The 27,238-nt window shown below is 39.9% G+C and overlaps 1 protein-coding gene across 1 annotated transcript in view; it reads right to left on the bottom strand.

The window, feature by feature from the left end:
* The window catches only part of LOC147874267 (uncharacterized), a 183,312-nt gene extending 156,898 nt beyond the window's left edge, over positions 1-26,414 (bottom strand). Inside the window, exons 1-2 of the mRNA XM_087346624.1 lie at positions 26,277-26,414; positions 25,957-26,049 (exon numbers count right to left, since the gene is read on the bottom strand). Coding sequence (XP_087202750.1) covers positions 25,957-26,037 — 81 coding nt within the window. The 5' untranslated portion in view covers positions 26,038-26,049; positions 26,277-26,414. The remainder of the gene's footprint in view (positions 1-25,956; positions 26,050-26,276) is intronic.
* Between the last annotated feature and the right edge of the window lie 824 nt (positions 26,415-27,238).

Genomic DNA, 27,238 nt, shown 5'->3' with positions numbered 1-27,238 from the left:
TGAAAGTTGACAACGTTCATTAGTCTTCTATTGTTAAGAATCGTGGTGGGCCTGTTACTAGTAAATTCTTATTCTAAATTAGGTGGTTTTAATTAAAAAAGAAAGTATTAGGTACTGTGGAATATTTGTACTCTATATGATGCACCATCTTTACTGAACAGTTCATTGATCAAGAAAGATTATTGTTTTGTGGGGAAAATGCCCAGCACACTGAAGATGACCGTCTTTTGGGATGTTGCGATGAGTCGCCCTAATGATAGAGGCAGCAACCACCTCTGAAACGTCGATAAGCTTCTCCCAGACTATATGGAGTAACAAACAGAAGACAGCCATCTTCGGACTTGCCGCCTTAAGAACCTGAAATCTCACGTACATTTCCTTTGTTTATTCCTGGATTATTTAACGACGCTTTGTAGCATCTCATTACAGGATGATTAGTGAATGATAAATTCGAAGAAGCGCCGAAAATAGCGGCTTTGGACCTGTTCGGAGCATTTGTAGTGACTGAGGATGAACACGCATAATAAAGCGTGGGCATCTACGCCGTGTGGCACTTCAGGCACAGTGAATTGTGTTTGCACACGGTGGGTAGTGAACACTGGTAGACACGGAGCGGCTTTCCAGCGCAATTAGACTGGCGAGAGGGGGTGGGGGTGGGTAGGTCCCCGAAGGCCACCCCCTCCTTTCCACCCGGCGCTAAGTAGAAAACCGTGTAGTCCGGGCTTGTGATAGCGGCAGGGGAGGGTGAGTGATGGGCAGCAGTGAACCCACTGACAGCTGACCACTACACCGCACCGACGTAGGAGCTGAACACTCCGTCGCACTGGCCTCAAGATAGGCTACACCGCCATACAGCCACATGCTCCTACTGCCTGACAGTCACTCAGCCGGTCAACAGACCCTCTGCCTTGCCGAACGCCCGGAAGGAACCTCTCCCTGAAGATGACTGTTCTGGGACATTGCGCCGTGCAGTCCGGTAGGAAGTGACCGACATTACAGATGTGATAACTGCCTCCATTATCAGGGAAATCGTTTCTAAAACGTGCGTCAATTTCTGCAAGACTACACGGCGCAACACCCCAGAAGACAAGTCATCTTCGGACTCACCGCCGTGAGAATTCACTTTATTTACACCTACAGACCTGACAAAACCCATTTTAATATTATCCTCCGACATGATCTTTAGGTTTGGCGACTAGAACGTTGCATTAATTTCTCATTCCCCCACACTTACTGAAGTTAAATTCACGACATTCTGCTTTGTATCATCATGTTAATACCAGGCCTACTAGCTGAAAGGTACAAATTATGAAGGTCCTCATGTAATTATCTCCAGTTTCATGTTGCTTTCTCTCTCTCTCTCTCTGGTCCAAATATTCTAAGTGGCCCATTTCGCAATATTAAGTCAATGCATGAACTAATGTTCAACTAGCTCTTGAAGGAGTCAAACGGTGGTCTTTTGCACCTTCGGGTTCTGGAACCAAAAAAACTTTCGTGTTTGTTAATGCAGAAGTTGTTTTACTGTGAATACAGACTTTTACTATTGGCCTGTTTCCCGAAGAATCTGTCCATTTTTTCGACTCCTAGCAGACAAACGATATACTTTTCTGCGCTCTCTACCTCAGTCCCATTTGGCCGGCAAGGAAAAGCGAAGAGGCGAATTCATTTTGTCTGAGCAAGGCATGAAGGCATGTAGGAACACAGTGGTAACACCAGCGCATTTTAAGTATCACCTCTTAGTGGGCGGAACCGCAGATAAGCAAACAGAAATTTTATCAAAAGAAGAATATAAGGTATGCCCCATAAGTATAGGCCACAGGAAAACTCTGCGTTCTGGCAAAATACCGGGAAATGTAAGGAGGGGAAAAGTTGCTTTTCCAAGCGCAAGTGTTGATTTTTAAGACGAAAATTCCAACACTTCAGATCGGAAACAGATCATTTTCAACAACTTTTCTCTCTTTACATTTTTCCATACTTTCTTAACAATATTTTTAAAAACAGCAGCTGAAACCCTTTCTAATTATTATTTTCACACCGCCTTGCAAGATTTATGCCCATGAACCAGGGTCATACCTTTTTCCCTGAGGATTCTGGAAAGTATGAGAACATTTTAACGAATCCAGTGCTGCCATCTTCCTCATGAAGCGCGCTGTTCTAAAAATGACATTTAAAAACGTTAATCAGTAGATCCCTCACTTTAATACTATTTTATTACCTTATATTATTCATTCGTTATTTTAACAAAGTGTTCGGGAGATCTCGTGGGATCCCGGGTTCAAATCAGGGCCTGGTGACCGACTATCCTGACTGAGGCTTCCCGTGATTTCCTTCAGGCCTTCCATATGCTAGAATATGCCTTAACCCTTAAAATCTGAAACTCTTAAATACTGAGCTCAGTCCGCACCTCAAAGAAAATATAACACGTCTCCATTACAAAGATCAGTTGGTTGATGCTGTTTTAGATGTTTGCTGTTTACTCTGAGAATCATAGTCTGATCTACTGATAGCAACGTTATACGAACTTGGGTCGCTGAAAAGGAGAGCGCGCCCAAGTCGCAAATGTTAAGGAAGAATATCTATTTGCGAGAATCAGACGTAACTCCTAAGTAAATGAAGCGAAACTGGACATTAAACTGACTGATAAGCACTGCTACCACTGTGCTTGGATGCCAAGAATTAAAAAAAAATCCATTAGCCTATAGGGCTTTCAAAAATACTCAATTACTGGCTTGTGATCACAAATATCTCTTCATGTACAGAAATTAAATACGCGTGATTTTTGAGCCAATGAAGCAAATACATTTTGAAAGCAGCTTGACAACAAAATCACGGAAAATGCAACAGATCCTCTACTAGTATAAAAACAGACACAGGTACAATTTACAGAACATAAAAAACATACCTATTGTCGTTTTACTAATTGTTTTGTGTGCTTGTGAAAACCAGTCTTATCATCATTGTCTTTATAAAGATATCTGGTAACTGACCAAAGACAAATAAAGTAAGGACATTAGGTACGTAACAAGGACTTTCGTGGTAGAAGCATACTGAGACCGCCTAACAGATCTGTTTTTAAGACACTGACATGTAGCTTGGTTCAGACGGTGAAACAAGAAATACACAGAAAGGTTTGAAACAGAAAACTTTTGGGAAGCAGCCACTTACAGAAACGACAAGAAATCAGAGTGTAACATTAAGATGGCTCTTAAAGTACCACGGTGTCCGGATTTCCAACAGTGATCTTCCGGTTTAGCGAGCTTGAAGCTTCACATTCTAGCATTAGACCAATAAATAGATACAAATATTCTACTAACTGTAATGTTGAAATTTCCAATTTATGGTCAAGTCGTGGTGACAAACAACTCCGTCGAATTGAGTCCTATTTGCAAAGCTAACAGTCGCTCAACTCTTCTAGAAGTTCCCAATATTTTATGAAGCCCAAAGGTTGAATACCGCGCTCACAAGAACCTGGACTCTATGCTAACTCAAATGAACGCAAACACATAGGTCTCTTCTAAGATTATCTTCCCTTAAGATTTTCTAATTAAAATATTTTATTCACCAGCGAAATTTTTGTTGAAAAGTAATAACAATTATTGCAGCATTATCTATCTCATTGAAAGTACAACATTTATAAACTTATTTTGAGCAGATTATATTTGAAAACATCTTCGTGCCTACTGAAACCAGACTCCAGCCAAATGCAACACAAAACCGACCGCATGACCCCAGACCCCACTATAGGCGCCACCGTGATATTTTAATTTCAATTTTTCCCGCATCGCAAGCACAGGACACTCGTGCAGTCAAGATTGACGGACATTGGCTTTTATCAGGAGGAAATTTATCATATTTACCATTCATGCTACATGTACCACCCTCTCGTTGATGGCATTTTTCCTATATGAGCTCTTCCGGTTAACACACGCGGAAAGAAATTATATGTATGCTAGAGCAGTCCGACACTGATATACTTAGCAACGTGGGCCGAGTTGACTTGCTGTCCAATGGACTTGACACCATCAGCCCTAACTCCAACCTAACAGCCACATAAAAAAATTAACTCCCCTTTAATTTCCACAGGCTGGACGACACCGTTACTTTGCAGCGCGATCTACTGGGTTTTTGATCGACACTCACAATTATTTCTGTCTTCCCACCCTCTCGTCATTTTAAACTCGCGGATAGAGGACACACGAACCGGCATATTTCACTTCCGACACGGGACATTCAATTCAGTGTCACGCGTTATGGGCTTCGGTCTGTCACTTGTAATTAGAAAAATTGCAGAAACAATGTTATAATATAGGTCTAAGCTTAAATTTATGTTACTTTTTTCAGCCAACTAGGGTTTCATCGAAATATAAACTTTCAAATTACGCAATATAAATGAAGACAAAAATATTATTTCTCGTATTTAATTAAACTTGTCAGTAATTTCAACGGATTTTAATGTTAAACCTAAATCAGAAGTCCAGGAGACAGACAGATTCTTGTAATTTTGAATTGGACTATTGATGGATTTTGAAATAATGACAGTTACAATAAAATCTGACAGGCCGAATAAGGCGAAAATTTGAAAAAGTCGTTTGAAAAGCAATATCTTATAGCATGATATTTTTATTTTTAATTCGATTAATATCTTGACAAAAGAGCCATACAGAAATTAGAAACGTTCAGTAAAGTTGTAAATCATGGACTCAAAAAACCTGTTTGTGGCCTTATTGTAACAGTGTTCTTTAGTGATAACACGGAAATGTACACAGTGTTCTCTGGTTGTAAGTTACAAACTAACCTACTTTCTATTTTTAAGCAAAAATTCTTTAAACAAAATTATTTTATCAATAACACCCGTTTACCACTTCACTTTAGAATACGAAAGGCCCAAGAATATCTGAAGAAGCTGGAACTTTATGGTGCATATAAGCTTCTGTTTTACACTGCTGATGACGACAGAGAGACACGTCTTAATTTTTTTGTAAGAAAGTTAGTCTATAAATTAATTTTAATATAATAGGCCTATAATATAATATAACTATAATTATAATGTAACATCATAGGTCTTGACAATTACGCACTGAGTTTCAGCCCTGTGCCTGCCCTGGATGCTCGGTGGTAGATCGAAACGGGGGTTGAAAATTAGAGGGGAAAGGAAAATGGAAAAATAAATAGCCACAAGGTCCAACATGTGGTAAAGAGAAGCAACAGGATTCCTAATTTTCAGGGCCTGTCACATTACCCGCTCATTACCCAATTGTAAAAGTCCTTCACAGCCGCAGAGCACATTTCCTGTTGTGCGTATTAAGTGAGTAATTGGGATTACAAGTGCTCACAGCGACCAGAACGAAAATAGCTGCCTGCTGGGATGTTGCGACATGCAGTCAAGTAAGAGTTTATCACGTTTCAGAGGTCCCAGTTGTCGCCATTATCAGGGCGACAACGATAGAGTAAGTAAGCACCTCTAAATCGTCAGGCGCAACTTCCCAGAAGACAGCCATCTTCATATTTGAAGTTAGGCAACTTCAGCGGCACTCACAAGGATAAATGTAACACGAACGAGATTTGAACCAGGTGCTTCCTGAAGACGTCATGAACGATACATTGTTTCTGCCCGATGTTTGTACGGAGAGGTATCGTTGTAAAGAGCCTACGTGTGGATGAAAAGTCCCGTGATACAAGACCAACATCTGCGGCTTGTCGGTGTCTTTTGTTTCACGGCGCACGACGCGACCAGGCGTCTGTTTTCATTACATCACATCGGTGAATGGATGTTCGGTCAACCGGAAGAAATGAACGTACTTAACGCGTAACGGTCCGAGATAAATGACTGAGTAAACAACTGCCCTCTGCCTCCTGTTCTCACATGCCCTCAATCGATGTTGCTCCCCAGGGCGAGAGACCAATTTTCAGCACACGTACATTGTTAACAGCAAAACTAGTCTATAGTTTTGTATCGGCCTGAGTTTAAACTAATCTTCACTTTTTAGGTCTGAAACTGGAAGACAAAAATTCTGAACAAAACGGCAGCAAACATTCAGAGGAGCTTACTGCCTCCATCTGCGCGACGACAGCCGTGAAGGCCTGAAATCTCGCCTATGCCTATTTACGTTTCCCACCCAATAATTTACCATCGCCCCCATACACTAGAAGCTCATGTGACGCACCCAATCCCAAGTAACTCCCGATTTTCTTGGATCTTCCTCATTCCAAATCGAATTCTAAATGCAATGGTACCAAAGAGTCTCAATATTTCAGACAATTAGAATCTGAGCATTTACCCGAATGGACATCGTTCCTCATGTAAGATTTGAGGTTTTCACAGCGGTGAGTATGAAGATTTCTGTCTTCTGAGTTGTTGCGCTGTGTAGTCTGGTCGATGTCAACCATCGCCCTGATGACAGAGGCAGTATGACCTCTGAAACGTTGGTAAACATCTACCAGACTACAAAGCGCAACAACCCAGAAGACAGAAATCTTCATGGCCCTGATGACGGAGGCAGTATGTCCTCTGAAACGTTGGTAAACATCTACCAGACTACACAGCACAACAACCCAGAAGACAGAAATCTTCATCGCCCTGATGACAGAGGCAGTATGACCTCCGAAACGTTGGTAAACATCGACCAGACTACACAGCGCAACAACCCAGAAGACGGAAATCTTCATACTCATCGCCCTGATGACGGAGGCAGTATGACCTCCGAAACGTTGGTTAACATCGACCAGACTACACAGCGCAACAACCCAGAAGACGGAAATCTTCATACTCATCGCCCTGATGACGGAGGCAGTATGACCTCCGAAACGTTGGTAAACATCGACCAGACTACACAGTGCAACAACCCAGAAGACAGAAATCTTCATACTCATCGCCCTGATGACGGAGGCAGTATGACCTCTGAAACATTGGTTAACATCGACCAGACTACACAGCGCAACAACCCAGAAGACGGAAATCTTCATGGCCCTGATGACGGAGGCAGTATGTCCTCTGAAACGTTGGTAAACATCTACCAGACTACACAGCACAACAACCCAGAAGACAGAAATCTTCATCGCCCTGATGACAGAGGCAGTATGACCTCCGAAACGTTGGTTAACATCGACCAGACTACACAGCGCAACAACCCAGTAGACAGAAATCTTCATACTCATCGCCCTGGTGACGGAGGCAGTATGACCTCTGAAACGTTGGTAAACATCGACCAGACTACACAGCGCAACAATCCAGAAGACAGAAATCTTCATCGTTCATCATGATTACGAAGCAGAAGCAGCCTACTAAGAACTCATCTCAACATTTTATTATCCTCCAGAACTAAATTAGGCTAAAGTGAAATGGCCTACATAAATATGACGCACTGTGGGCGCAGAACCCGAAGTTCCAATACTGCTAATACCAAAACCTGTTGCAGTGCACGATGCTGAGGTAGTTCCAGCCTGTCAAGATATTCCTCCAGATCCATCTTAATGTTATCCCCACCTCCATTTCTGTTTACCATTTAACCGAAGTCAGTTTTTCCCTGAAGATGACTGTCGTCTGGGTTGTTGATTGTTGTGCCATGTTGCGTCGTATAAATTGACCGACGATTCAATGGCATCTCCCTGACTACACGGTGCAACATCCCAGAAGAGTCATCTTGAGTTGGTGACTTAATACGTGGGTCCTGGGACAGATCGAAAATTTACTTGGTCAGTCAGTCAGTCAGTGGCGCCACTGTGTGCGGCGTGCGGTGATGGTGGCTAGTGGCGCGAGGCGGAGCTTTGTAATAGGAGGAGCGAAACGGACTCCACCTCTAACAACCATACCTGATAAAAAACAATACATTGACGAAAAGGCTACACCAGCGCATTCTGGCCGTGTCTTCACTAACTGTGTGGTCAAACAAACAGATGGATGGTCCACTCTCACAACCTCTGACCTCTGTTCCCTTCTTCGTGTCTGTTGCCGTCTTGGTCAAAGTACTCTGTAGTCTGTATCGTAACAAGGAGCTTCACCCAGTGGCCAACCTTTACACGTGGCGTAAGCGATTTCTTCGAAACGAAGATTGGCCATCATTTAATCTTTTGGTCAGTCTTTGAGTTTTTTTATTTTTTATTTAGTGTTCTGTCTGACGACAGGTCCATATGAACAGGATCCTTCCATCCTTTTCTCGGACTGGGACCTGTTCATATACGTTCTTGGCAGATGATCCAGAAGTGGTTTGCCATTGCCTTCTTCTGTGTGTGAATGGAGTAATTGCTGGGATGCCACGGAGAAACCGGGGAAGACCCCGGAGGAAAACTCCCGTTTGGCTAGACCACGGCCTTGCCCAACACAAGTTATAAATTCGGGCACCGCCGGGAATCGAACCCGAGACCCCAGGATTACAAGGCCAGCGTTCTAACCGCTAGACCACCGTGGAGTCAGTCATTGAGTACAACAAAAAATTTCAAGATCCTACATTAGCGGCGCCTTAACGTTATTTGGTGTTACTGATGTAGGAAATTATGAATATACACTTCTATGCCAAGTTCCAAGAAAATCCTTCAACCGAGATAATAAGCCAGGACCGTTTCTTCCCAGATCCCTTCGTGTTAACCGAACGTGATGATACTGTATGGCTTATTAGTTGATATAACATTCATTAAATAACCTACGACAGACATCCTTCCAAATTCATCAGTCACACTCCCCTCCAATTTTTTAAAATCCTTCTCAGATGATAAAACGTCGTTACATAGCCTAAACTAAGAAACAAGTAGCACGACCATATTGCAAACAAAACTGAAACACAAGGATATCAATTGCTTGAGAGTTACAAGAAAGGATTCAAACTTACTTGTCAGTTAGTGAAATACAAGACAATTAAAATATGGCAGCCAGATTTGCAATGGAGATGAAGGCCAGATGTGCAGAAATACTTTACAACTTGCGCGGCTAGATTGATTAATTTTCACCCTTTCATTTATTTCCATATCGGCTCCGTCAATGCCTCTACCCCCCTACCCCTCCCCCGGCCTTCTAGCGCCATCTCCCGCTTCATTTGTCACGGGCACACATGTAACTCTACGTACAAATTCTATTTTCACTTCGTACGAAAAGTGCCCACATGTTACTAACTGTCGAACATGTAGGCTCTCGTATCCTACGGACGAGATATCTCGCTAAGGAGCACTGGCACTCTCGGAATGGATTTATTTAGTGCAAGAGAAGATCGCCTTTCGTCTCCAGTTAGAGCTAGGCATGTCTTTTTAATAGTATACCCTACATTACCATGGAAATATATCTGTATTTTTGTTTTATTTAGTGTTCTGTCTGACGACAGGTCCATATGAACGGGATCCTTCCATCCTTTTCTCGGACTGGGACCTGTTCATATACGTTCTTGGCAGATGATCCAGAAGTGGTTTGCCATTGCCTTCTTCTGTGTGTGAATGGAGTAATTGTTGGGATGCCACGGTGGAAAACTCCGTGTTGCCTAGACCACGGCCTTGCCCAACACAAGTTATAAATTCGGGCACCGCCGGGAATCGAACCCGAGACCCCAGGATTACAAGGCCAGCGTTCTAACCACTAGACCACCATGGCTATATCTGTATTAGGACAGAAGAAAGTTTCTTTAAAAGCCACCATGGAAAGAGTTAAATAATGTTTATGAAAAGGCAGTCGACCCTATTTAATTAGAAGCAGGGACCTCAAGAAACAAAGTTTATTGTAGACAGATGTTCACTACAACGGTAAAATTATAATCAATGCCAGGTTAACTACGAAAATCTTCATTTCGTTAAAACAAAACGGTTTCAAAACACCGAACAGAACCCCCTTTAAAAGGCCTAAAAATTAAGAATTTCTGTGAGGTGTTAATAAATCTAATGACCAACCAAGCAGAACATTATCACGCCTTCAGTCGGTATGTTATCCACAATGAAATTGTGGTTGCAATAACCACTTGATATATGCAATACAGATCAATAGGGTACGAGAAGCCGCTAGAACACACTTTAAAAAACATGTATACTCCAATGGAGTACAGTCAAACTTTTCTTTGGACGTAACACTGTTTATTCCGCAACCCCTCGTCTGAATGAACGGCACGAAGGGGTGATTGCGTGGTCCAATGCACTGAACCCCTAACACAATATGGCGTTCCGGAATGAGGGAACAATCTTACGGCAGATTGCCCAGCACTCTATATTCACTAGAAATGCGTATCTCTCTTCGTAAATAATGAATTAGAGCATTAACTGTGCATATGAGTTAACTTATTTACCTGTAAATGTATAGGTAAATATTTATTTACGTAAACACGTTTTCAGACACAAATAAATGTTTGACAATCAGGGGATGTATTACGATACGAGAATGTTAAAATAAAATTAATTGCCAGTTTGTGGCATTATTGTAGTAAAAACAGATTTTCAAAACGAATCGCATGACTTGATACCACAAACACAAATGTAATACTTCGCCTGATAACAGAAGAAAATAAACTTTTAGTTTCGTGGAACAGAATCTTTATGCCTTTCCATTGGTCTTGTGACGTATCAGTCGACTTTTTAATGGGAATGTCCCCTACATTAATAAACCAGCCAACCGACTAATTGACAGAGCAAATGCGTTTTCAGGCGTTTTTTTCCCTTTCCGTTGATAGGTCCTGCCTTTTAAGTGTCGTTTTTATCAAGTAATTTGCTTTACTGACTTGAACATTCTTCTTTAAAAGTGAATTGGAATTTTGAAATGAATTAGTGCTAAAGTTTTAAAACGGACATTTGCACTTCTGGTATTTAAGATTGGAATGTTTAATAGTGGAGAGGGTTCTCAAACACGTCTCCGATATTCGGTTCAGGTTAACTAAGTGCTTTTTAATCTGTGTCATCTACAGTCCTACCCTCAATGGACTGATAATGACCAGACTGGTTGATCCCAAATTATTTGCCGACGGTGCATCAGTTGTTAATCTGGAATGAAACTTGAGGATGTAAACGAATGACTGTACAATATCTTAAGGTACTCCCCACACGGAGACTGGGTAAAATTATCAAGATTTTCATTCGTCTCGGTCCAAAATTCGAATGAAAATCTTTTAAACGACCTCAGACAAGTTACCGTTGGGTAATACTTGTTACTGTAAGACTAATCATAAAAAAAAGCGAGGCTATGCAGTCAGCTGAAAGTGAAATGACATCAAAGATTAACCTTAGCCCCTTAACGCTGGAGCTCGTTTACATAATATGTAAGAATTCAATCCGTACCGCAAGGAAAACATAACACTTTTCCATTACAAAGAACAATTTTTTAACAGTGTTTCAGGAAATAATGCTTGTTTACAGCGATAATAATACGAAAACCATAAAGATAAAAGAAGAGTTACCGATGGTTGAAGCAGGCGGGACATATCTAGCTAGTTGCTTCAATGAGTTAAAGAGCTCTTACGAAAAAAAATTAAGAGTTCTCAAACATCATACTGCTTTAAAGTTGCGAAAGCCTAACGCTCCATAAAGTGTGTCTCAATGTTATACATATGGGTGTCGAAGCCTCACGATTCTTAAAGAATGCCTCGACCTCATGTAAGCCTCTTTAAGGCAGTCGAAGAAGCCTCGCTCTTGTTAAAGGGTGCACAACCTCATGAAAGTCCCTTTGCGGGTCACAAAATCTCACGTTTCTGGGTGTGCCTAACCTTAATTGCACTTCTCTGAGAGTGCCGCAGCTATATGTCGGCTCCTATAACAGTGTCACAACATAATACGGGCATTCATACTCTAAAGGTAGCGGCGACCTGCTATATAGGCATTAGACAGTTCTGCGTCTCCGTCTATGAGAACTAAGGGCGTACTCCGGCGTGGACGAGAGCTAAATTCTTGTCCTTCAACTAGGGACTGCGACGTTCCACGTCATCGAATGCACAAGCAAGGCCATTACGCAGACCATATGACAACTGCTTGTCATATTATCATTATTATTATTATTATATTATTATTATTGTCATGTCATATTAGTTTCGAGTGGGGTTTGCAAGGAACTATAATTACAAGGAGATCTGGAATCCTGCAGTAGTGCCAATCCCAGCCCTGCCATGACGTCTTCAGTAATGGAATCCGGACACGTGTAGACAATGCTATAGCTCATTACTTACTGTTTGCTCTGTACTACTATTTTAAAACGTTGTTCGGATGTCGGCTTCACCAGTCAGTGTGTGGAGAGACAGATGTATCTCAGTGCTTAACCATTATTGACCAAACTATTTTATTCTATTTTCTTCCTCATCCCCCAGCTCATCCCGATGCTTTGTCGGCTGCTCAGTTGGTACGCCTTACAAGGGATACCGACTTTACGGAGTGTCAGTGTAAGAAGGAACTATCTACTAACGCCAAATTCGTTAATACATAGCAGTTTGGGGGAACATCGCAGACGAACGTGTCACCCATTATAATCATTCATATTTCTTCCTCAAGAGTATGCCTCATTGATATGATCACAAGAATATTATTTTGTGAAAAGCAGGTTAAAAATCTTTGGAGCTTCTGATTATGTAATGTTCTCCATTCTCGTGTTACTTCCTCGCTCGTCACTACAAATAATATATTCTTGTTTCATACTCTGTTCTCAAATACCACCATATTATGAACTTACATTAGGACAAGAGGCTAAGTCCCACATCCATTTAAAACGACAGTTAAAATTATGTTTAATACATTTTATCGCAGGATTTTAAATAAGAAACATTTAACAATGGTATAATTTTACAAATTTAATCTCTTAACTTATTTAAGAATTTAATTTCGATTTGATACTGTTGTACCTTGGCCGGCAAACTTGAACTGTAGGATACGTTCTACATTTTAATTTTAATGTTTCGGTGCACAATTATCCTTAATTATGTATCCATTATTTCAGACATGACATGACATATTAAAAGCGCACACTTGTGAAAACTGAGCGGAACCATGGAGTTTGTTGATATTGTAATAATTAGTTACGTTCTTTCGGATATTTTATTCCAGTTCCAACTCTCACCACGTCTATGCTTTCTCAATTTAGACGTACATACCTTTTTAATTAATATTAAAATATATACATTTCGATAGCAACTCGTTATTTTCATTGTTTAATAGCCACTGATATTCAGCATAAAATTACGAAACATTATACTATAAAAGTAAACATATTCCGAGTTAAAAAAAGTGATATTAATAAACGAAATATATCGTTTTTAGCACGAAATTGTAAAAAGCTATTAAGTGTGGTGTTTTATATGTTATAGCCAGTTAACATGACCAGGACATGTTAAGTTTCTTGCTTTGTTTTCTTCATGTATATCATAGCGAGAATAGTATTATGTAGATAATATTTTTTCGATTAACGATGTCTTATAAATTACTGCAGTTATGTACACCTAACATTGCACATGTAATGATTACAACAGGAAAGAAGGTTGTTATTTATTCAAACACAGACCTGCTGTCCAGCCTTGCGAGGAACTGAGAAAAATAAAAAAACTCTAAGCTAGGTTATCTTGAACTTCAGAACAAGGAATTAAAATCCCAACAACAACAACAACAACAACAACAACACACAACAATATGATAGACGGTAACAAGTCACAGGATCGAACATGTCATCTCCGGAATAAGTGTTCAGAAAGTTCACGCCATCCTATTAACGTACTTAGTGAAATGAATTATGACATGCATTTTGCCATTAAAATTTTCGTCGGGCGCATATGATATTCGCAATTCGATTATCATCAGATATTTATAAGTTCGCGTCTACAGCTGGACCGAGCGATCCGACACAACTGTCGAGTGTCTACAAAGAATTTCACGGACCAAAAGTATCGGACAAAGGATGTGCGCTCTTGAATCGCTCTTCGTGTAACCTCGGGGAAAATTGTTTGTCTGGCCGTAGCTTCAAGAGATCTATGAAAATACTGTCTGATGTATGCACAGGACTTTACCTATAGTTTACAGAAGGGCTGAAATGTTTGTGGAGGATCTAGTAAGCGAGCGGAACAACATGGTCGGCGAAACCCCGTGACAGAGGGTACTTGCCCCGTCTGTTCGGGCCCTATTGATAAACCTCGGCGAGTAAATAGAAAACCTATACAAGTTGAATGTCTGTCGTCGGTACAACAGTGTTCACAACGAAGGACACGTTTTGGGCCCAAATGCAGCAAGCAGTCTCCCTACTAACTCAATAACTCCGTACACTTAACACTTACTTATTTGGTTGGATATGCAGACCACTTTAGTTAACGAAATCCATGCAGCACAGTCCTTAACGAGATCATGGTATTCACTCATTTAATCGCTAAATTCCCCTACATCCTTAACAGAATACTAAGGTCCATTACTGCGTTGGTAAGAGTTCGCCACTGGCCTCTGTCTTAAGCCAGATGAATCCAATTTGGCACAGGTAATATCTGCTTAAGATCCGTTTTAATACCATCCTCCCATCCACGTCTAAAATTCCTAAGCTTTCAATTCAGATCAACCGGTTAAAACTGCGTATACATTTCTCATTCCACACTAGCCTCGCCTTTCTCATTGTCCTTTATTTAATCACCCTAATAATGAAGTCTAATTTGATTTAATCAGAATATAAACACGGGTACGTAGAATACAGGTTATTTACACCGATCGATCATATATGAATATTGGCGTATTTTATTTAATTACGCCTATAAATGAATAAATCAAGATCTATGAGATCTATGGGACACACAGCATCTATTGGGTAAAATTACAGTGGCTGAAGGTTGGGATGTATAACGTAAGGGGATTAAGACAGGATTTGAGAACGGACGATGTCCCATATGCTTGGAGGAATAAGATGTTAGTCACATATTATTGAAAACGAGGAAGTTGAAGGGACAGTTTCATGTAATAAATAACTCAGCATAAAAGACGATGTAGCGTATAAGATCTTAATAAATTGTACTAATGCAGCTGATTAAACTTGAGGCTATTGAAAAATGCCTACACAGGATCTGAGAATAAAATTAGTAGACTAAAACTTTCGATGAGGTTATAAGGGAAGAGAATTATAGACTGTAGCACTGAAGGACATGAATGTATAACAGTTGTGTGTGGACTGCAATAGCTCAGTGTCATTTTCATTATTAACGTTATTTTACATAAATATGTTATAAAGAAGTTGACACGATTAAACTAGCTTAAAAACTGTCAAATGTATCTCATCTACGTCCAGGTCTTCCGACTAGTTTGCTCGTTTCACGCTTCTTAATATTTTGTGCGTATCTCTCATATCTTCCAAGCGAGCTGCATTCCAAGCTCATATAATCCTCCATGACTTAATAACCCTAACAATTAATCCATTTGTTTTTTGGTCTACTTGTCACCTACTCGTACAAAATTCCTTCAAAATAAAAACAGATAAACAAAATGAATTAAAACTGTACCTATTGATATGCTGCATTTATATTGGTCATGATAGTACTGTGATGGGCAGGTAAGCCTGGCATATCCTAAATAAATATTGCACATGGGAAGAGGGAGGGGGTACCGGTTTTACATTGGCTAAATTTTCTATGGCGGAACATGTGTACAAGAGGAACAACGGATTTCAAATGTCGTACACAAGGAATTAAAGTAATGCATCCTATATTATTACAGGGGAAAGGTGAGCTGGCCGAGCAAACAGCACAGGAGCTGGCATGAAAGTGCGCAAATATTGCGGCCTGGTGGCTCCATCGCTGTGTGCTTTTCAGGATGAGTTAACAAGCTTCAAAAGCCTTACCGGCTTGCCAACCACCATTTACCAGTTTCCTCCGAAATCTCAATGTAGTATAGACCCATAAGGTAATCTTTTATGACAAAAGAATGGCGTAAGTTATCGCCATGTCATGTATGTGACCTTGTGACTCACTCCGTAACATCTTGTCAGATAATCGGACTTTAACGAAACTTGCTATAAAGCTGGCTGAGTGATCACCCATAGTCCTGATGATGGAGGCAGCAAGGACCTTTGAAACGTTGGTAAACATCTTGCCAGACTACACACGCAACAACCCAGAAGACAGGAATCTTCTAAAAACTGTCTACTTTTAAAAATAGCCCTACTTTGTGACACAAGATTTAATAACCCTAAATTAAGTAGCTGGTTTGTTGTTTAATAGTATTTAGAAAAATTTTGTGCCTCAAAGTCATGTTCAAGTTTTCATATTCTCCAGATGAAGAGGTGTCTAATACGAACTGCCTGACTGCATACAAATATTTAGAGGCTACAGACAGACAGGTCTAACAGGGTCCATTTGCACTAACCGAACGCAATTTCATACTGTTACAGTTACATTCAGAGGAATGAAATATAGGATACTAATGGGACAGCAGTAACTACTAAAATTGCTCGGTTAGACAACGAAGTGTTGTACTGCTGCCTATCGTTCTAAATAGATTGCGTCCATTTCCTGATCAACCAAACGTCCGTTCTGCAACGGTACCTCGTGACAAAGCACAGTACAGCTAGCCAGTCAAAATATGTGCAGAAGAGATAAAAAAACACTAATAACGCATTCATAATAATTCCTCAAAATATATGTAGCATTGGTTGATTCATCGTAGGAAAAGCAAGCTGGACATTGTCCATTGACAGAAGCATATTTAATACACACGACGTTTCGGAAGTTGGCTCTACTTCCATCATCAGGTGATTCGTTGTCACTTTGTATAAGTGACAACGGTCGGGATCCGCGCCCGGGACCTTTCAAATGCTAGGCTATATGCTAATCACTATATAACAGGGGTCGCCCAGAAATCGCGGTGGTTGTAACTCTGCTCGTGTTACACGTTCAGTGTTCCAGTTTCCTAGTACAGGAAGCCATACAGGACTTTGTGTTAAGCAAGGCGTTCCCAAACCTTGGGTCACCACCCGACGTTGGGTAGCGAACACTTTTTGATGATCGCCTTGCCAAATGCAATACATGGAATTTTTATATTGTTAATTTGGTAAAATAAATGTCGACAAGTCTTTCATCTTATTTATGTGTTTGTAGATGAACAACTATTCATACAACAAGTTATATATCACTAGTATGTTTAAAAATAATGTTTCCTAACTGACAGGCGGAAGAACTTTGAAATGCTAGGTCGCGAACAAAAACGTCTGGGAATCGTTGGTCTAAGCCGTCAATAAACAAAGTCCCACACATCGTACTTCTTAGGGCATATTGAAAGAGGCAATATGGCAAGACCAGTAGTTTTAGTTTTTGCGGTGCTCGTCAGGTGTCGTGATGGACCAGGCACTTGATTGATATCAGTCCGCCTGTCAACAAACACCCTCTTGTTGCCATGTTAATTTCTTGTGTGCAGTTCAATGGCGGAATTCAGTCAACAGTCACAGTACAAAACCATGTACCACATTGGAAGATACGGGAAGTAAATAGTCGTGATCGATCTGTCTATGTATGTATGTATATATGCATGCATGTATGTTTGTTTGTCTGTGTCTGCCAGCATTTGCTTACAGTTACCACAAAAACCCAACAAAAGCAGATCCCTGCCTATCAGCCCGCCAACCGGTCAAGAACTGAAACAAGGGTATATCGAAACAGAAATGATAACAACTTCGCCAAGGCTTTCGCTGGAATTCAACTGTATAAAACACGTAAAGTGAAACGAGAAAATGCGACTGAGTTTGTGAGCAAAATAGTGAACATATAAGAATATGAAAGGAAACGGTCATGGCTTATTTAGAGTTAGTGTCCAGAAACTGAATAAATCCTCAGAAAATTAAGCAATACTTGACAGAGGAAAATTTCGATAAAATGGATGAATCTCAAGCTACACATGGTAAAAAAACATGTTAACGTAAAGCCAGCTTATGTTGGCCAAGTTACTTAAATAACGGATCAGAAAATGTTTATTTATGAATAAACTACAAATAAATAAATGTATTCTTTCAGACGAAATTGATAACATAATTATACCCAGCATCCTGAAGACGTTTCGTGTGGTAGAAAAATCCCAAACAACAGAAACATGTGATACACGTTTACTAGAAATGAAGCGGAAGGCAGATAAATATATATTTCTGCTGGAGCGACTCGGGTGAATAAAACTGAAATACCACCTTAACAATAGAACCGTTTTACTACAAAACATCTTGGATACCGAATCGGCCAATAGGGAGAGAAAGGTCTTTGCTGTGTCCATCATGTTTTTACTGCATACACAAGTTGCAGAATTTACACTACGTTACACAAATATCGATTTCTATACACGGTCCTGTGTGCCACAACAAAACAGCTATGAATAGTAAGAGCTGTGTTCCCTGTTATTTTCAACACCTCATTGCAATTCCTAGTTTTAGTAGCCAGAAGTGCCGAACGCTGCCAATCAGGTTGATGGCCTGTCCATCACCAGACAATATTGACGTCGTCTACAAATTCAGTCAGCAACAAAAGAAGCTTTTAGCTTCTACATCTACATTGAATACATTCCAGAAAAGCCAAGTAATTTATGCGTCAGTCTGTCAGTCTATGAAGCTCCGTGTGGACCTTAATATGTGTGAAGCAGGACGTGGTGTTATGTCACCTATTCAGTTTATGTTACAAAGGTTTCCAAAAAGGAAAATAATCTTACATGGCGAAGCTTTCTTGCTGTTTATGTCTGAGTATTGTAAAGGTTTTTTGGATCAAAGATGTGACGCATTTACAAGAATATAGTGCTGCCGTGTAAGCCTTAATATTGCCTGTGCAATATATCGTATGTTCAATTCTGCCAGATATTTTACTAGAATCTACCTGAACAACATCGTTATGTATTGAAATTAATATACAAAAACAATTAAAGTTTTCCACGAATTTAATAAATCCAAAATATTCAAGCTCATGCCATTACCCTGTTCCAAAACCAAATAACACACACCAGATCCAGTGCTTCGAAACGGGATCTCATGTTTAACACGGATAGGGTTAATACCAATTTGTTACTGTGGTAAATGCGCCCAATTATCATCTCTTGCCCATGGCAGGTACCCCTCAGGTACTTCCGCCCACATGTCGAGCGCCGTTTTGGAACGGGGGCGGGGGGAGACGTCTGTCTCCTTTGTGAGAATAAGATGAAAATTAGTTTCAAGTTCAAACATGCGAAAGTAGACGAAAATACTCATGGAATATAAGTAGACACAAGTTCCTTAACCTTTTCCCTGCTGATCACGAGGTATCTCGCTTAGCAGCTCTAACTTTACGTTGTGGACTTCTTTGGTGTTTCAGAACAGTAAACGAAATGTGTAGGCCTAACACCTCCACGGAACAAATGAAGCTGAAATCTGTGGCTTTCCTACAATAAAAATTATAATTTACGATAGAAATATTCCGACAGAAAAATGTTTATTTAAATACAAACTAGCATCGACGTGGTTACAAATTTATATCAAGTTATGAATGAAGACAATTAAGCTGTTCTTATTTTTTCTATGTGAATTCTCAAGGACATTTTCGTTGTGTTTAAAGTGCCCTGCTTGTTACAAGTTTCTCAGAAAATATTCCCAAAAAGAAAAACCCCTGCTAAATGGAATAAGACAAACCCGCACTGCAGCCCCCAGGACCATCAGAAGCAGCGTCTCGTAACATGAGGCCGCAGGTTATACCTCACGTGGAAGCAACAGTGGCGTATCTCACACAGAAAACAACCTCGTGGTAAAACAACTAGACTGGCATTGCTGGCTTCCTTATCGCTATCCTAATCAACTACTTGTATGAAGATCACTTTTTTGAAATGCTGCGCAGTATGGTAGAAAATGACCAACGTTTCAGAGGCTGTAAATAACTCTTAAACGTCAATCGTTTTCTATAAGACTGCACTGCGAAACGATCCAGAAGACTCATGCTCGCCGTGAGAACCTGGAATCTCAACTATTTTAAAAGTGAAACGGCAGTAATCGGATCTCAACATGTATAGAGAAGAGAAATTATCGTTATGGTAGTTCTTGTCTAAAAATTGAAGAGAACATGGCGAACAGAAGAAATACATTTTTGGCAAGCGACAAAACATATTAACAGAGACAGAAATTTTGTTATAAACTTACTCAAATATCAGGCCCGCCATGCATCATAAGTCCGTGGTAAACTACTGTAACTTCTGTGCAGTAATATTTCAGTAAATTATAAATTTCCCCATTCACATATAGGTTAGATCGAGACACACACCACTCTTGATCAAAGAGAGCGAACATTGTCCAAGGTGCCCACAACGACATCTGTCGGTAAAACATTTTTGTTTCCTTTTATGTTGATCATAAAAATGAAAGCAACAATCCGCAAGGAGGATGATCAGAGGGGGGTTTTGTACGTGATGCGGGAGAGAATGTATCACACCCTCAGTGTCGACGACACGCTTGCCTGGACCACAAAAATGAACTGCAGGGAACACGGATCCCAAGCGGAACTTCGGAGCATACTGATTTCGTAATTTTTGGCGGGCAGGTCTGCCAACCTTACAAACTGAAATTAACACATTGAGATATCAGGTTCTCACAACGCCGAAATAAAAATGACTTGTCTTCTGCATCGTCACGCCGTGTAGTATGGCGAAAGTTTTCGACGTTTCAGAGCCACTTCCTGCCTCCGTCATTAGTACGATTAGTAAACCGAGCATAAAGAACTGGTTTGAGATATGGGAACCAGTTGGACAAGGTATGGCCAAGGTAAACTGTAAACAAAGTTTATAAATACGTGGTATAAACTATAGGTTAAAATGAGATCAAAGACTTTTGTTCTGAATATTTGTTCATATTATGTGCATTTAAGAAAACACAATTTCTAGTTCTGAAGCGTGATGCGTGTACTGCAATTACGTTGACTGCAACAGATTTACGTCCGCAACAAATTAACATTGCGGCCAATGAGATGTGTAAAATCCCAAAGAATGTTTTTGGGTAGTATTTGTACTCCTTTCAAGTACACATTACTGGTCTTGTTATAAGCAGACACGTGATTAAGAAACGCTGATAGCCAGTATAGACAGATGCCATTGGTTAAAGGTTTTGACATTCATTACACTGTGCTCCTTCCAGCCTGAATAGCGTATACAAACAGTAAAGTTGGCCACAGTCAGACGACTAACATGTTCATTAGCATCACCCATTCATAAAGCTTTGCTACTGTACAGAAATGAGACAACCAACAAAATGCATATCCAGCACTTGGAAAAAGAATCGTGTAACTCACTTATCCGTTGGACATCACCAAGGACTGTAGCCTACCTATTATGGCTTCAAAAACTACACTTATTTGTTGTTTATGTTCCGATGATGAGGACTGAGGCGATTCTCGAAACGTCGGTTGTACTTTGTTTTGCGACCACCTCACGCGGCTGATTACCCGGTTCGCCCTCTATTGACACAGTCTGGAAACTTTCCGATCGCACCTCGTATAAACCATAAGTGTATCTCTCACCTTAATGAAAGAACACAGACTGAGGGTATCTGAGAACAGTGGTCAGAAGAATATTTTAACCTAAGAGAGATAAAACCATAGGATAGTGGAATTAACTACGTATTGAAAAGTTCCATAATTGATAATCTTTACCAAAAACATAAAGAAGAATCCTCTTCCCATATCGTAACATTACCATGAAGCCTGTATAAAGATGTTCCCCTTTGCGTAATATTGTAAACTCCTCACTGAATTCATCCCCGTTCGTAATACTTTTTCTGGGCAACATGTTTCTTCAAACAGTTGTAATTATAGTAAAACATCAAGTTTTGTAACCAAACGCAAGAAACAGCTGTTTCGTACAACTTGCTCAGTTTTCAGTGATTTACGATGTAAACAGGATGACAGCTGTTTTTTTAACTGAATAAGAACAAGTATTCTCTGTATTTATTCTTCCATTTTCATTCTGAACCTCATATCTTAACCGTCGATCCCGACCACAATACTTTTTAGAAGTCGACATAATTCCTTTTTACTCTGAAACTCTGCCATACCCAGAAGGTCATTACTACTACTAACACTCAGCAAGAGACATCTGGAATGTTGCTTCGTCATAGCAGGTATCCTGGGGTAAGCTTTCCTCTGCTTCATTAGCTATTAACACATCAGTTTTTATAGGATGCCTATAACAAGGAATGACCACAGAAAGTGTTCTGGATAAAGGAGCCTCACAGCTAATCAGAAGCCATCTGTATTCACACTTCCCGTGTCTCTGACGTCCAACGTAAACTGCGTTGCTTCTTGTACAATTGTGCCTATGACAAACAGAGTTATGAACTGGAAACCTTACACTACTTTATAACGAGACATTAATTTCCATGCATGAGAAATTAAGGATTGATTAGGGAGAGTCTAATGAATGCAACCCATCTTTCTTTCCTGGCTTTAAGGACCTTTAAACGAAGGTCGCCGCCGAGTGGTTAGCACTCCGGCGCCATATACAGTAGGAAGTCTCTGGTTCAATCTCGGCCCGTACACTAGGTTATACTGACTGAGGGTGTCCGTGATTATTCTCAGTACATCCATACAAATACTGGTATAGTAAGTGAAATTACCCTCACCTTCTCCTATTTCTTATTCATTAATAATCATTCGACGCTGTGCAGTCTCACACACTGACAGCGTCGTCAAATTAAGCATAGATAATTAAAAATAGTATTAAAATATGTTAAAATTGTCCGTCAATCACAATAAAGTAATATTATTGTGATTGACGGACAATTTTAATATATTTTAATACTATTTTTAAATAAAATCACAATATGACGCACCTACAATATCTCATAGATAATTATTTACTTATTTACTATTTGGAATATGAAATATTATAAAGCACAGTGGTTACTGTATGTACCACCTATAACAATAACCCAACAGAGTAACTTGCTACAGGAACAAGACCGGGCTTCGGTTCTCGGTAGGAGCAGGAATTCTCAAATCCAATGTGACCCACGACCTCTTTTACCTTGAAAAGTGGCACGGTGGCGTGCCATTCATGTTATTATTCTGTTATTACAATAACATTTGCTGTTATTTCTTATTGTTGCTACGATTATTATCGCCGTTATTAAAATTTACCATCATTACAGTTGCTGCTCTTAGGACTGCAATGACTGTCGGATATGTAGGCGTAGGCGCAGTCTCTCTACTATTTGAGGCACAGTTCGAGATAATTTGACGTCAACAGAAATTACAGGGAAAGACATGAACAAATGGAGACGTAGTATTAAGAGCTCAGGAGATGCGGAACACCGGCAATTATGAACACGCATGCGCCATCTTCAGGATTACAGGTTTCAATAATTGAGATGTTTTGTTTACATAAACTTTTTGTTATCACCAACATAATCCAACCTCAGTGCTAAATTTTGCTCTAAAACAGCTATAATACGTTTCGCAACTTTGCTGATACGACAGATCCCCTTCCGAAAATTACCTCACGTATGTTTATTTAATAAAACGCAGACTAGCTACAATATTGACAGACGGGAGGCACTGGATTTAGTAATGATTCTTCGTCTATGTGAAAGTAACAATACGAATCTGGGGGTCGTGAAAACATCGGAGATGTGAGTGACATAACCAAAATTCAAAGTAACACCACTGATCTACAAAACGTGGCAGATTTTCGGAAATTATTAGAATGTTAGATTAATTCGCTATAAAAATATGTCGTAACAGCATGGCGACTGCGAGACAACGTTTTCGTTTCTTTAACCACTAAAACGTGTGTGGTGACATATTACAAACATGTCTACCAATCATGTATTAAACGTTTCTTGAGTCTTGGTTTACTCTGAAAAAATACCTGAATAGGGCCTCGAATTTGATACACAGCGTGCCGTCACACTGTCTACCAACCGTTCGCCACGGAAAAAATAGTTTCGGATCGGAAATGCCAGTCAATACCTCACACAGAAATTGACCTTACTGAAAATTCAAGACATGAACCTTCATAACCATACAATGCACCACGTTATCATCGAGTGTTTTAATGCTTATATTTCATTTGTAAGTGGAAACAGAGAACATAAACGCCGAAAACCTAGAATTACATTTTTCCTCACAATTACGACACCTCCATGTGCATTATGTATGGTTCCAATCGCATCCGACAGAGGCGCTGACCAGGATCGGCACACGCTAGGTCGGACCGACAGCACGCAAGGCTCGGCTTGTTGTCAGAACTAAATAATTACTGTCTTCGCCACTATCATTAAAACTTAGCCGCTAGCGTGAGGTTTTTATAGGCTGTGCATTATTAGACAAGTAGCAAGGGCCATAGTTACGTTGCCACCTGGTGAACACAATTTATACGTGTAAGAACAGCCCAGGACCATAATCACGAGTGTGTTCGTTTTTTCCTTATTTATTGCGTATCGTCGAAATCTGGCATACTTAGATTATGTAACGTCGAATAAGATGCGAAATGACATAATTGTGACCTATTTTAAGGAATCATCCAGGCATTTATCTAGAACTACGCGAAATCTCTGAAAGCATTAGCCGACATCCAGACCAAGAAACGAACCAGAAGCCTCCTAAATATAAAAAACGTGTCGGGCTTTGCCCAACAATCATTTTGTTCCATGAATCTCGGTGTGGAACCCAAAACGCCAAAGTTCACGAGAATCAACCGATGAAGATGTTTCATGCGGACAGACACAGGCCTTCCACTTAAACGGTTTCCAGGACGATGACAAATTTGCAGACTGGTTATAACGAACGCGAGGTTAGATAATTAAAGGATTACGATTTAATGATTTCTCAGGCACGGACGTTAGTAAAATTTACCGAATGATAGAATTTTTATCAAGAGATTGGTCGTGGCCTACTTTAAGGTTGGTCCATAATCCCAAATATTTGATAGGAGGACTAAGAAAACGTTAAAATCCTCCGACAGGACACCTAGCGTGTGACAAAAGATTCTCATACTCTCATTGAACGCTAAGTCTGAGCTACTGAAAAACATGTCGTAAAATAGACTATAAATAAATAAATAAATATAAATAAACAGCAACACGCTTTCCGTTGCATACCCTGTTATGTTGTCAGAAACTCGTAGAACGGAACCGTTATTATGGCCGATAGTATTTCGTAGAAGTACTTAACGATAACGCGGGGCGACATATTCCTTCGGCGTCATTACGTCCCTAAAGGCCTTGAGGGCTGGTAACTCACAGTGCCCCATTTAAAATTAGTTGCCATATACAACTCATCACCCCTTGCGCACAGGCTGATGCAGTGTGGGAGTGAATACAGAGGAGGGGGGAGGGAAAGGAATACTTTCATACAGCAAGTACGAACTTGTACGACTGTGTGACCCACAACATTATCAGCATCATTAGAGGATTGTAAGACATGATTAGCGAAGTCGTTCCAAAAGTTCTCTTGTTTATGGCCTGTAAATACCATTATTTTTTTTTAAGATAAAAGGCTTCTACAACTATCTCATTTATTGTCTACTCACAAACATATTTAACCCTTTCAGTGATATGCACGAGACTAGATTTGTTTGATGTTTGATCTGTGAAACAAATGTCCCATCATTTTTTAACATTTAAAAGTAATTAATTGTGGCTTTTGAACAAAATTAATTGTACGGCAGGACAAAATTAAGTCGCAAATACCTACTTTTACCACCCACAGGATAAAATACTCATTAAACTACGTGAGCTAATTAGAAAGGTTTCAACAGTAAAGACTACCTATACCATTCCTCCTGGATTCTATTTTATTTTTGCTTCGACAGTGTTTATATTTTTCTGCATTCTGGTAGTAACCAATTAGAAACTCGGCCTAGTTATCCTCAGTGATGAAAATTGAGATTTTCCTCATGCTCTCCATGATAATACCGTGATAATTGTTAGAAATAGGAGGACAACTTCGTTTCGAACCCTTACCTACTACTAATTCATGATCATATTACTATCTCATTCAACAGTATATTACATCTGAAAATGAAACAGCGTCGTTAAACTTAAGACTTAATATAAATAACAGTGGCAAGTAATCCTACTTCATATTTGGCAGGTCCTGAATTCTTTCCTCGGTCCGCAGGTCGGTACGTCATCAGGTTTGCGTGTTGTTCCTCAGGCATACTGGATAGTACCTTAAAATAGAACACAACAGCATACTTCGACACCATTGTAATTCTATATGCATTGTTCTAATTAGATATAACTATCCTCGTATTCGACCCCATCCAACCTAATCTAAATAGATGAAAAGCGTCGTTAAATAGATTAAGAAGTGGCCTTAGAAGCCGTGATTGAGTGCATCTATGAATTATATAATACAGATATACAACGTGTGAATAATTTAAAGGAAGAAGCTTACATTTTTCTCCCATCTAACGACTTGGCTGGCATTTGTCGTCTTGTAACGACAGTCACCCAGAACTGACTGGCCAATTCGTTCAAACTGATTCACTTGCCACACGTGAAAGCTCCCACCCCTACTCCCTACAGCAGAAAGTGGCCGTGTCTTGAAGACGCTACTCCTTTGATTCACTACTTTGTCATCGAATACTGTAATAATTTCACACAAGCAAGCCGATTTCATCCTGTCTTTTCAGTAACAATTGGCACGTCCAAAAATATCTTGTTTGGACTCGTATGTCTGCTGAGAACGCATAACAAGCATTAGTTTGGCCGATATAAATAATTAATAAATTAATTTTTGTATACGTCAACACTAAACAATTTTGTATACTGATGTAAACAATTTTGTGAAGTCTAAAAAAAAATATTTAAATTCAATATTTAACTTGTGATGGTTAGCTTTATTAACTGGAGACTTCGTGAGTAATTAATTTAACATTGTAATGTATACACTTAACAGATTAATTAGTATCGTGTGGGATGATAAATAATTATATGCCCATACGATGAATTATGAATGATCGCGAAGTAAAATCTAAATATGCTTTTCACGCCTGGTAGGGGTGAGGTATGCCACAAACGAGGGGCGGAAATTTGTTCTTGACCTCGTGAGAAAGGGAAAAAAACTCCTGCTTTTACGGGCATTCTAACATTGTTTATTCTGTCCACACATTCTGCCACGTTACTGGTTGAATTATCCCGGTTCACTGGGTATATAAGGGCATCTCATGATAAATATTTCTACGAGATGTGCTTTGGTATTTTTATACAAATAGGCTGGGTTGGAGGACAGAAATCAAGCGTGAAATTTTCACATTCTGAATATACAGCATTCCTTTTTCATTTTCGGAGTAGAATACTATAATTTAATGATCCTATAGAAAGGGGTAGGTCATTAGTGTGGGTGTGTATCCCAGA

The sequence above is a fragment of the Zootermopsis nevadensis genome, unplaced genomic scaffold (genome assembly GCF_977971745.1).
Source record: "Zootermopsis nevadensis isolate Lab colony 2312 unplaced genomic scaffold, Znev_1.0 Znev_ptg000010l, whole genome shotgun sequence".
In the NCBI taxonomy this organism is placed as follows: domain Eukaryota; kingdom Metazoa; phylum Arthropoda; class Insecta; order Blattodea; family Termopsidae; genus Zootermopsis; species Zootermopsis nevadensis.
Note: the sequence above shows the minus strand (reverse complement) of the source record. Positions and strands in the feature narration are given on the sequence as shown.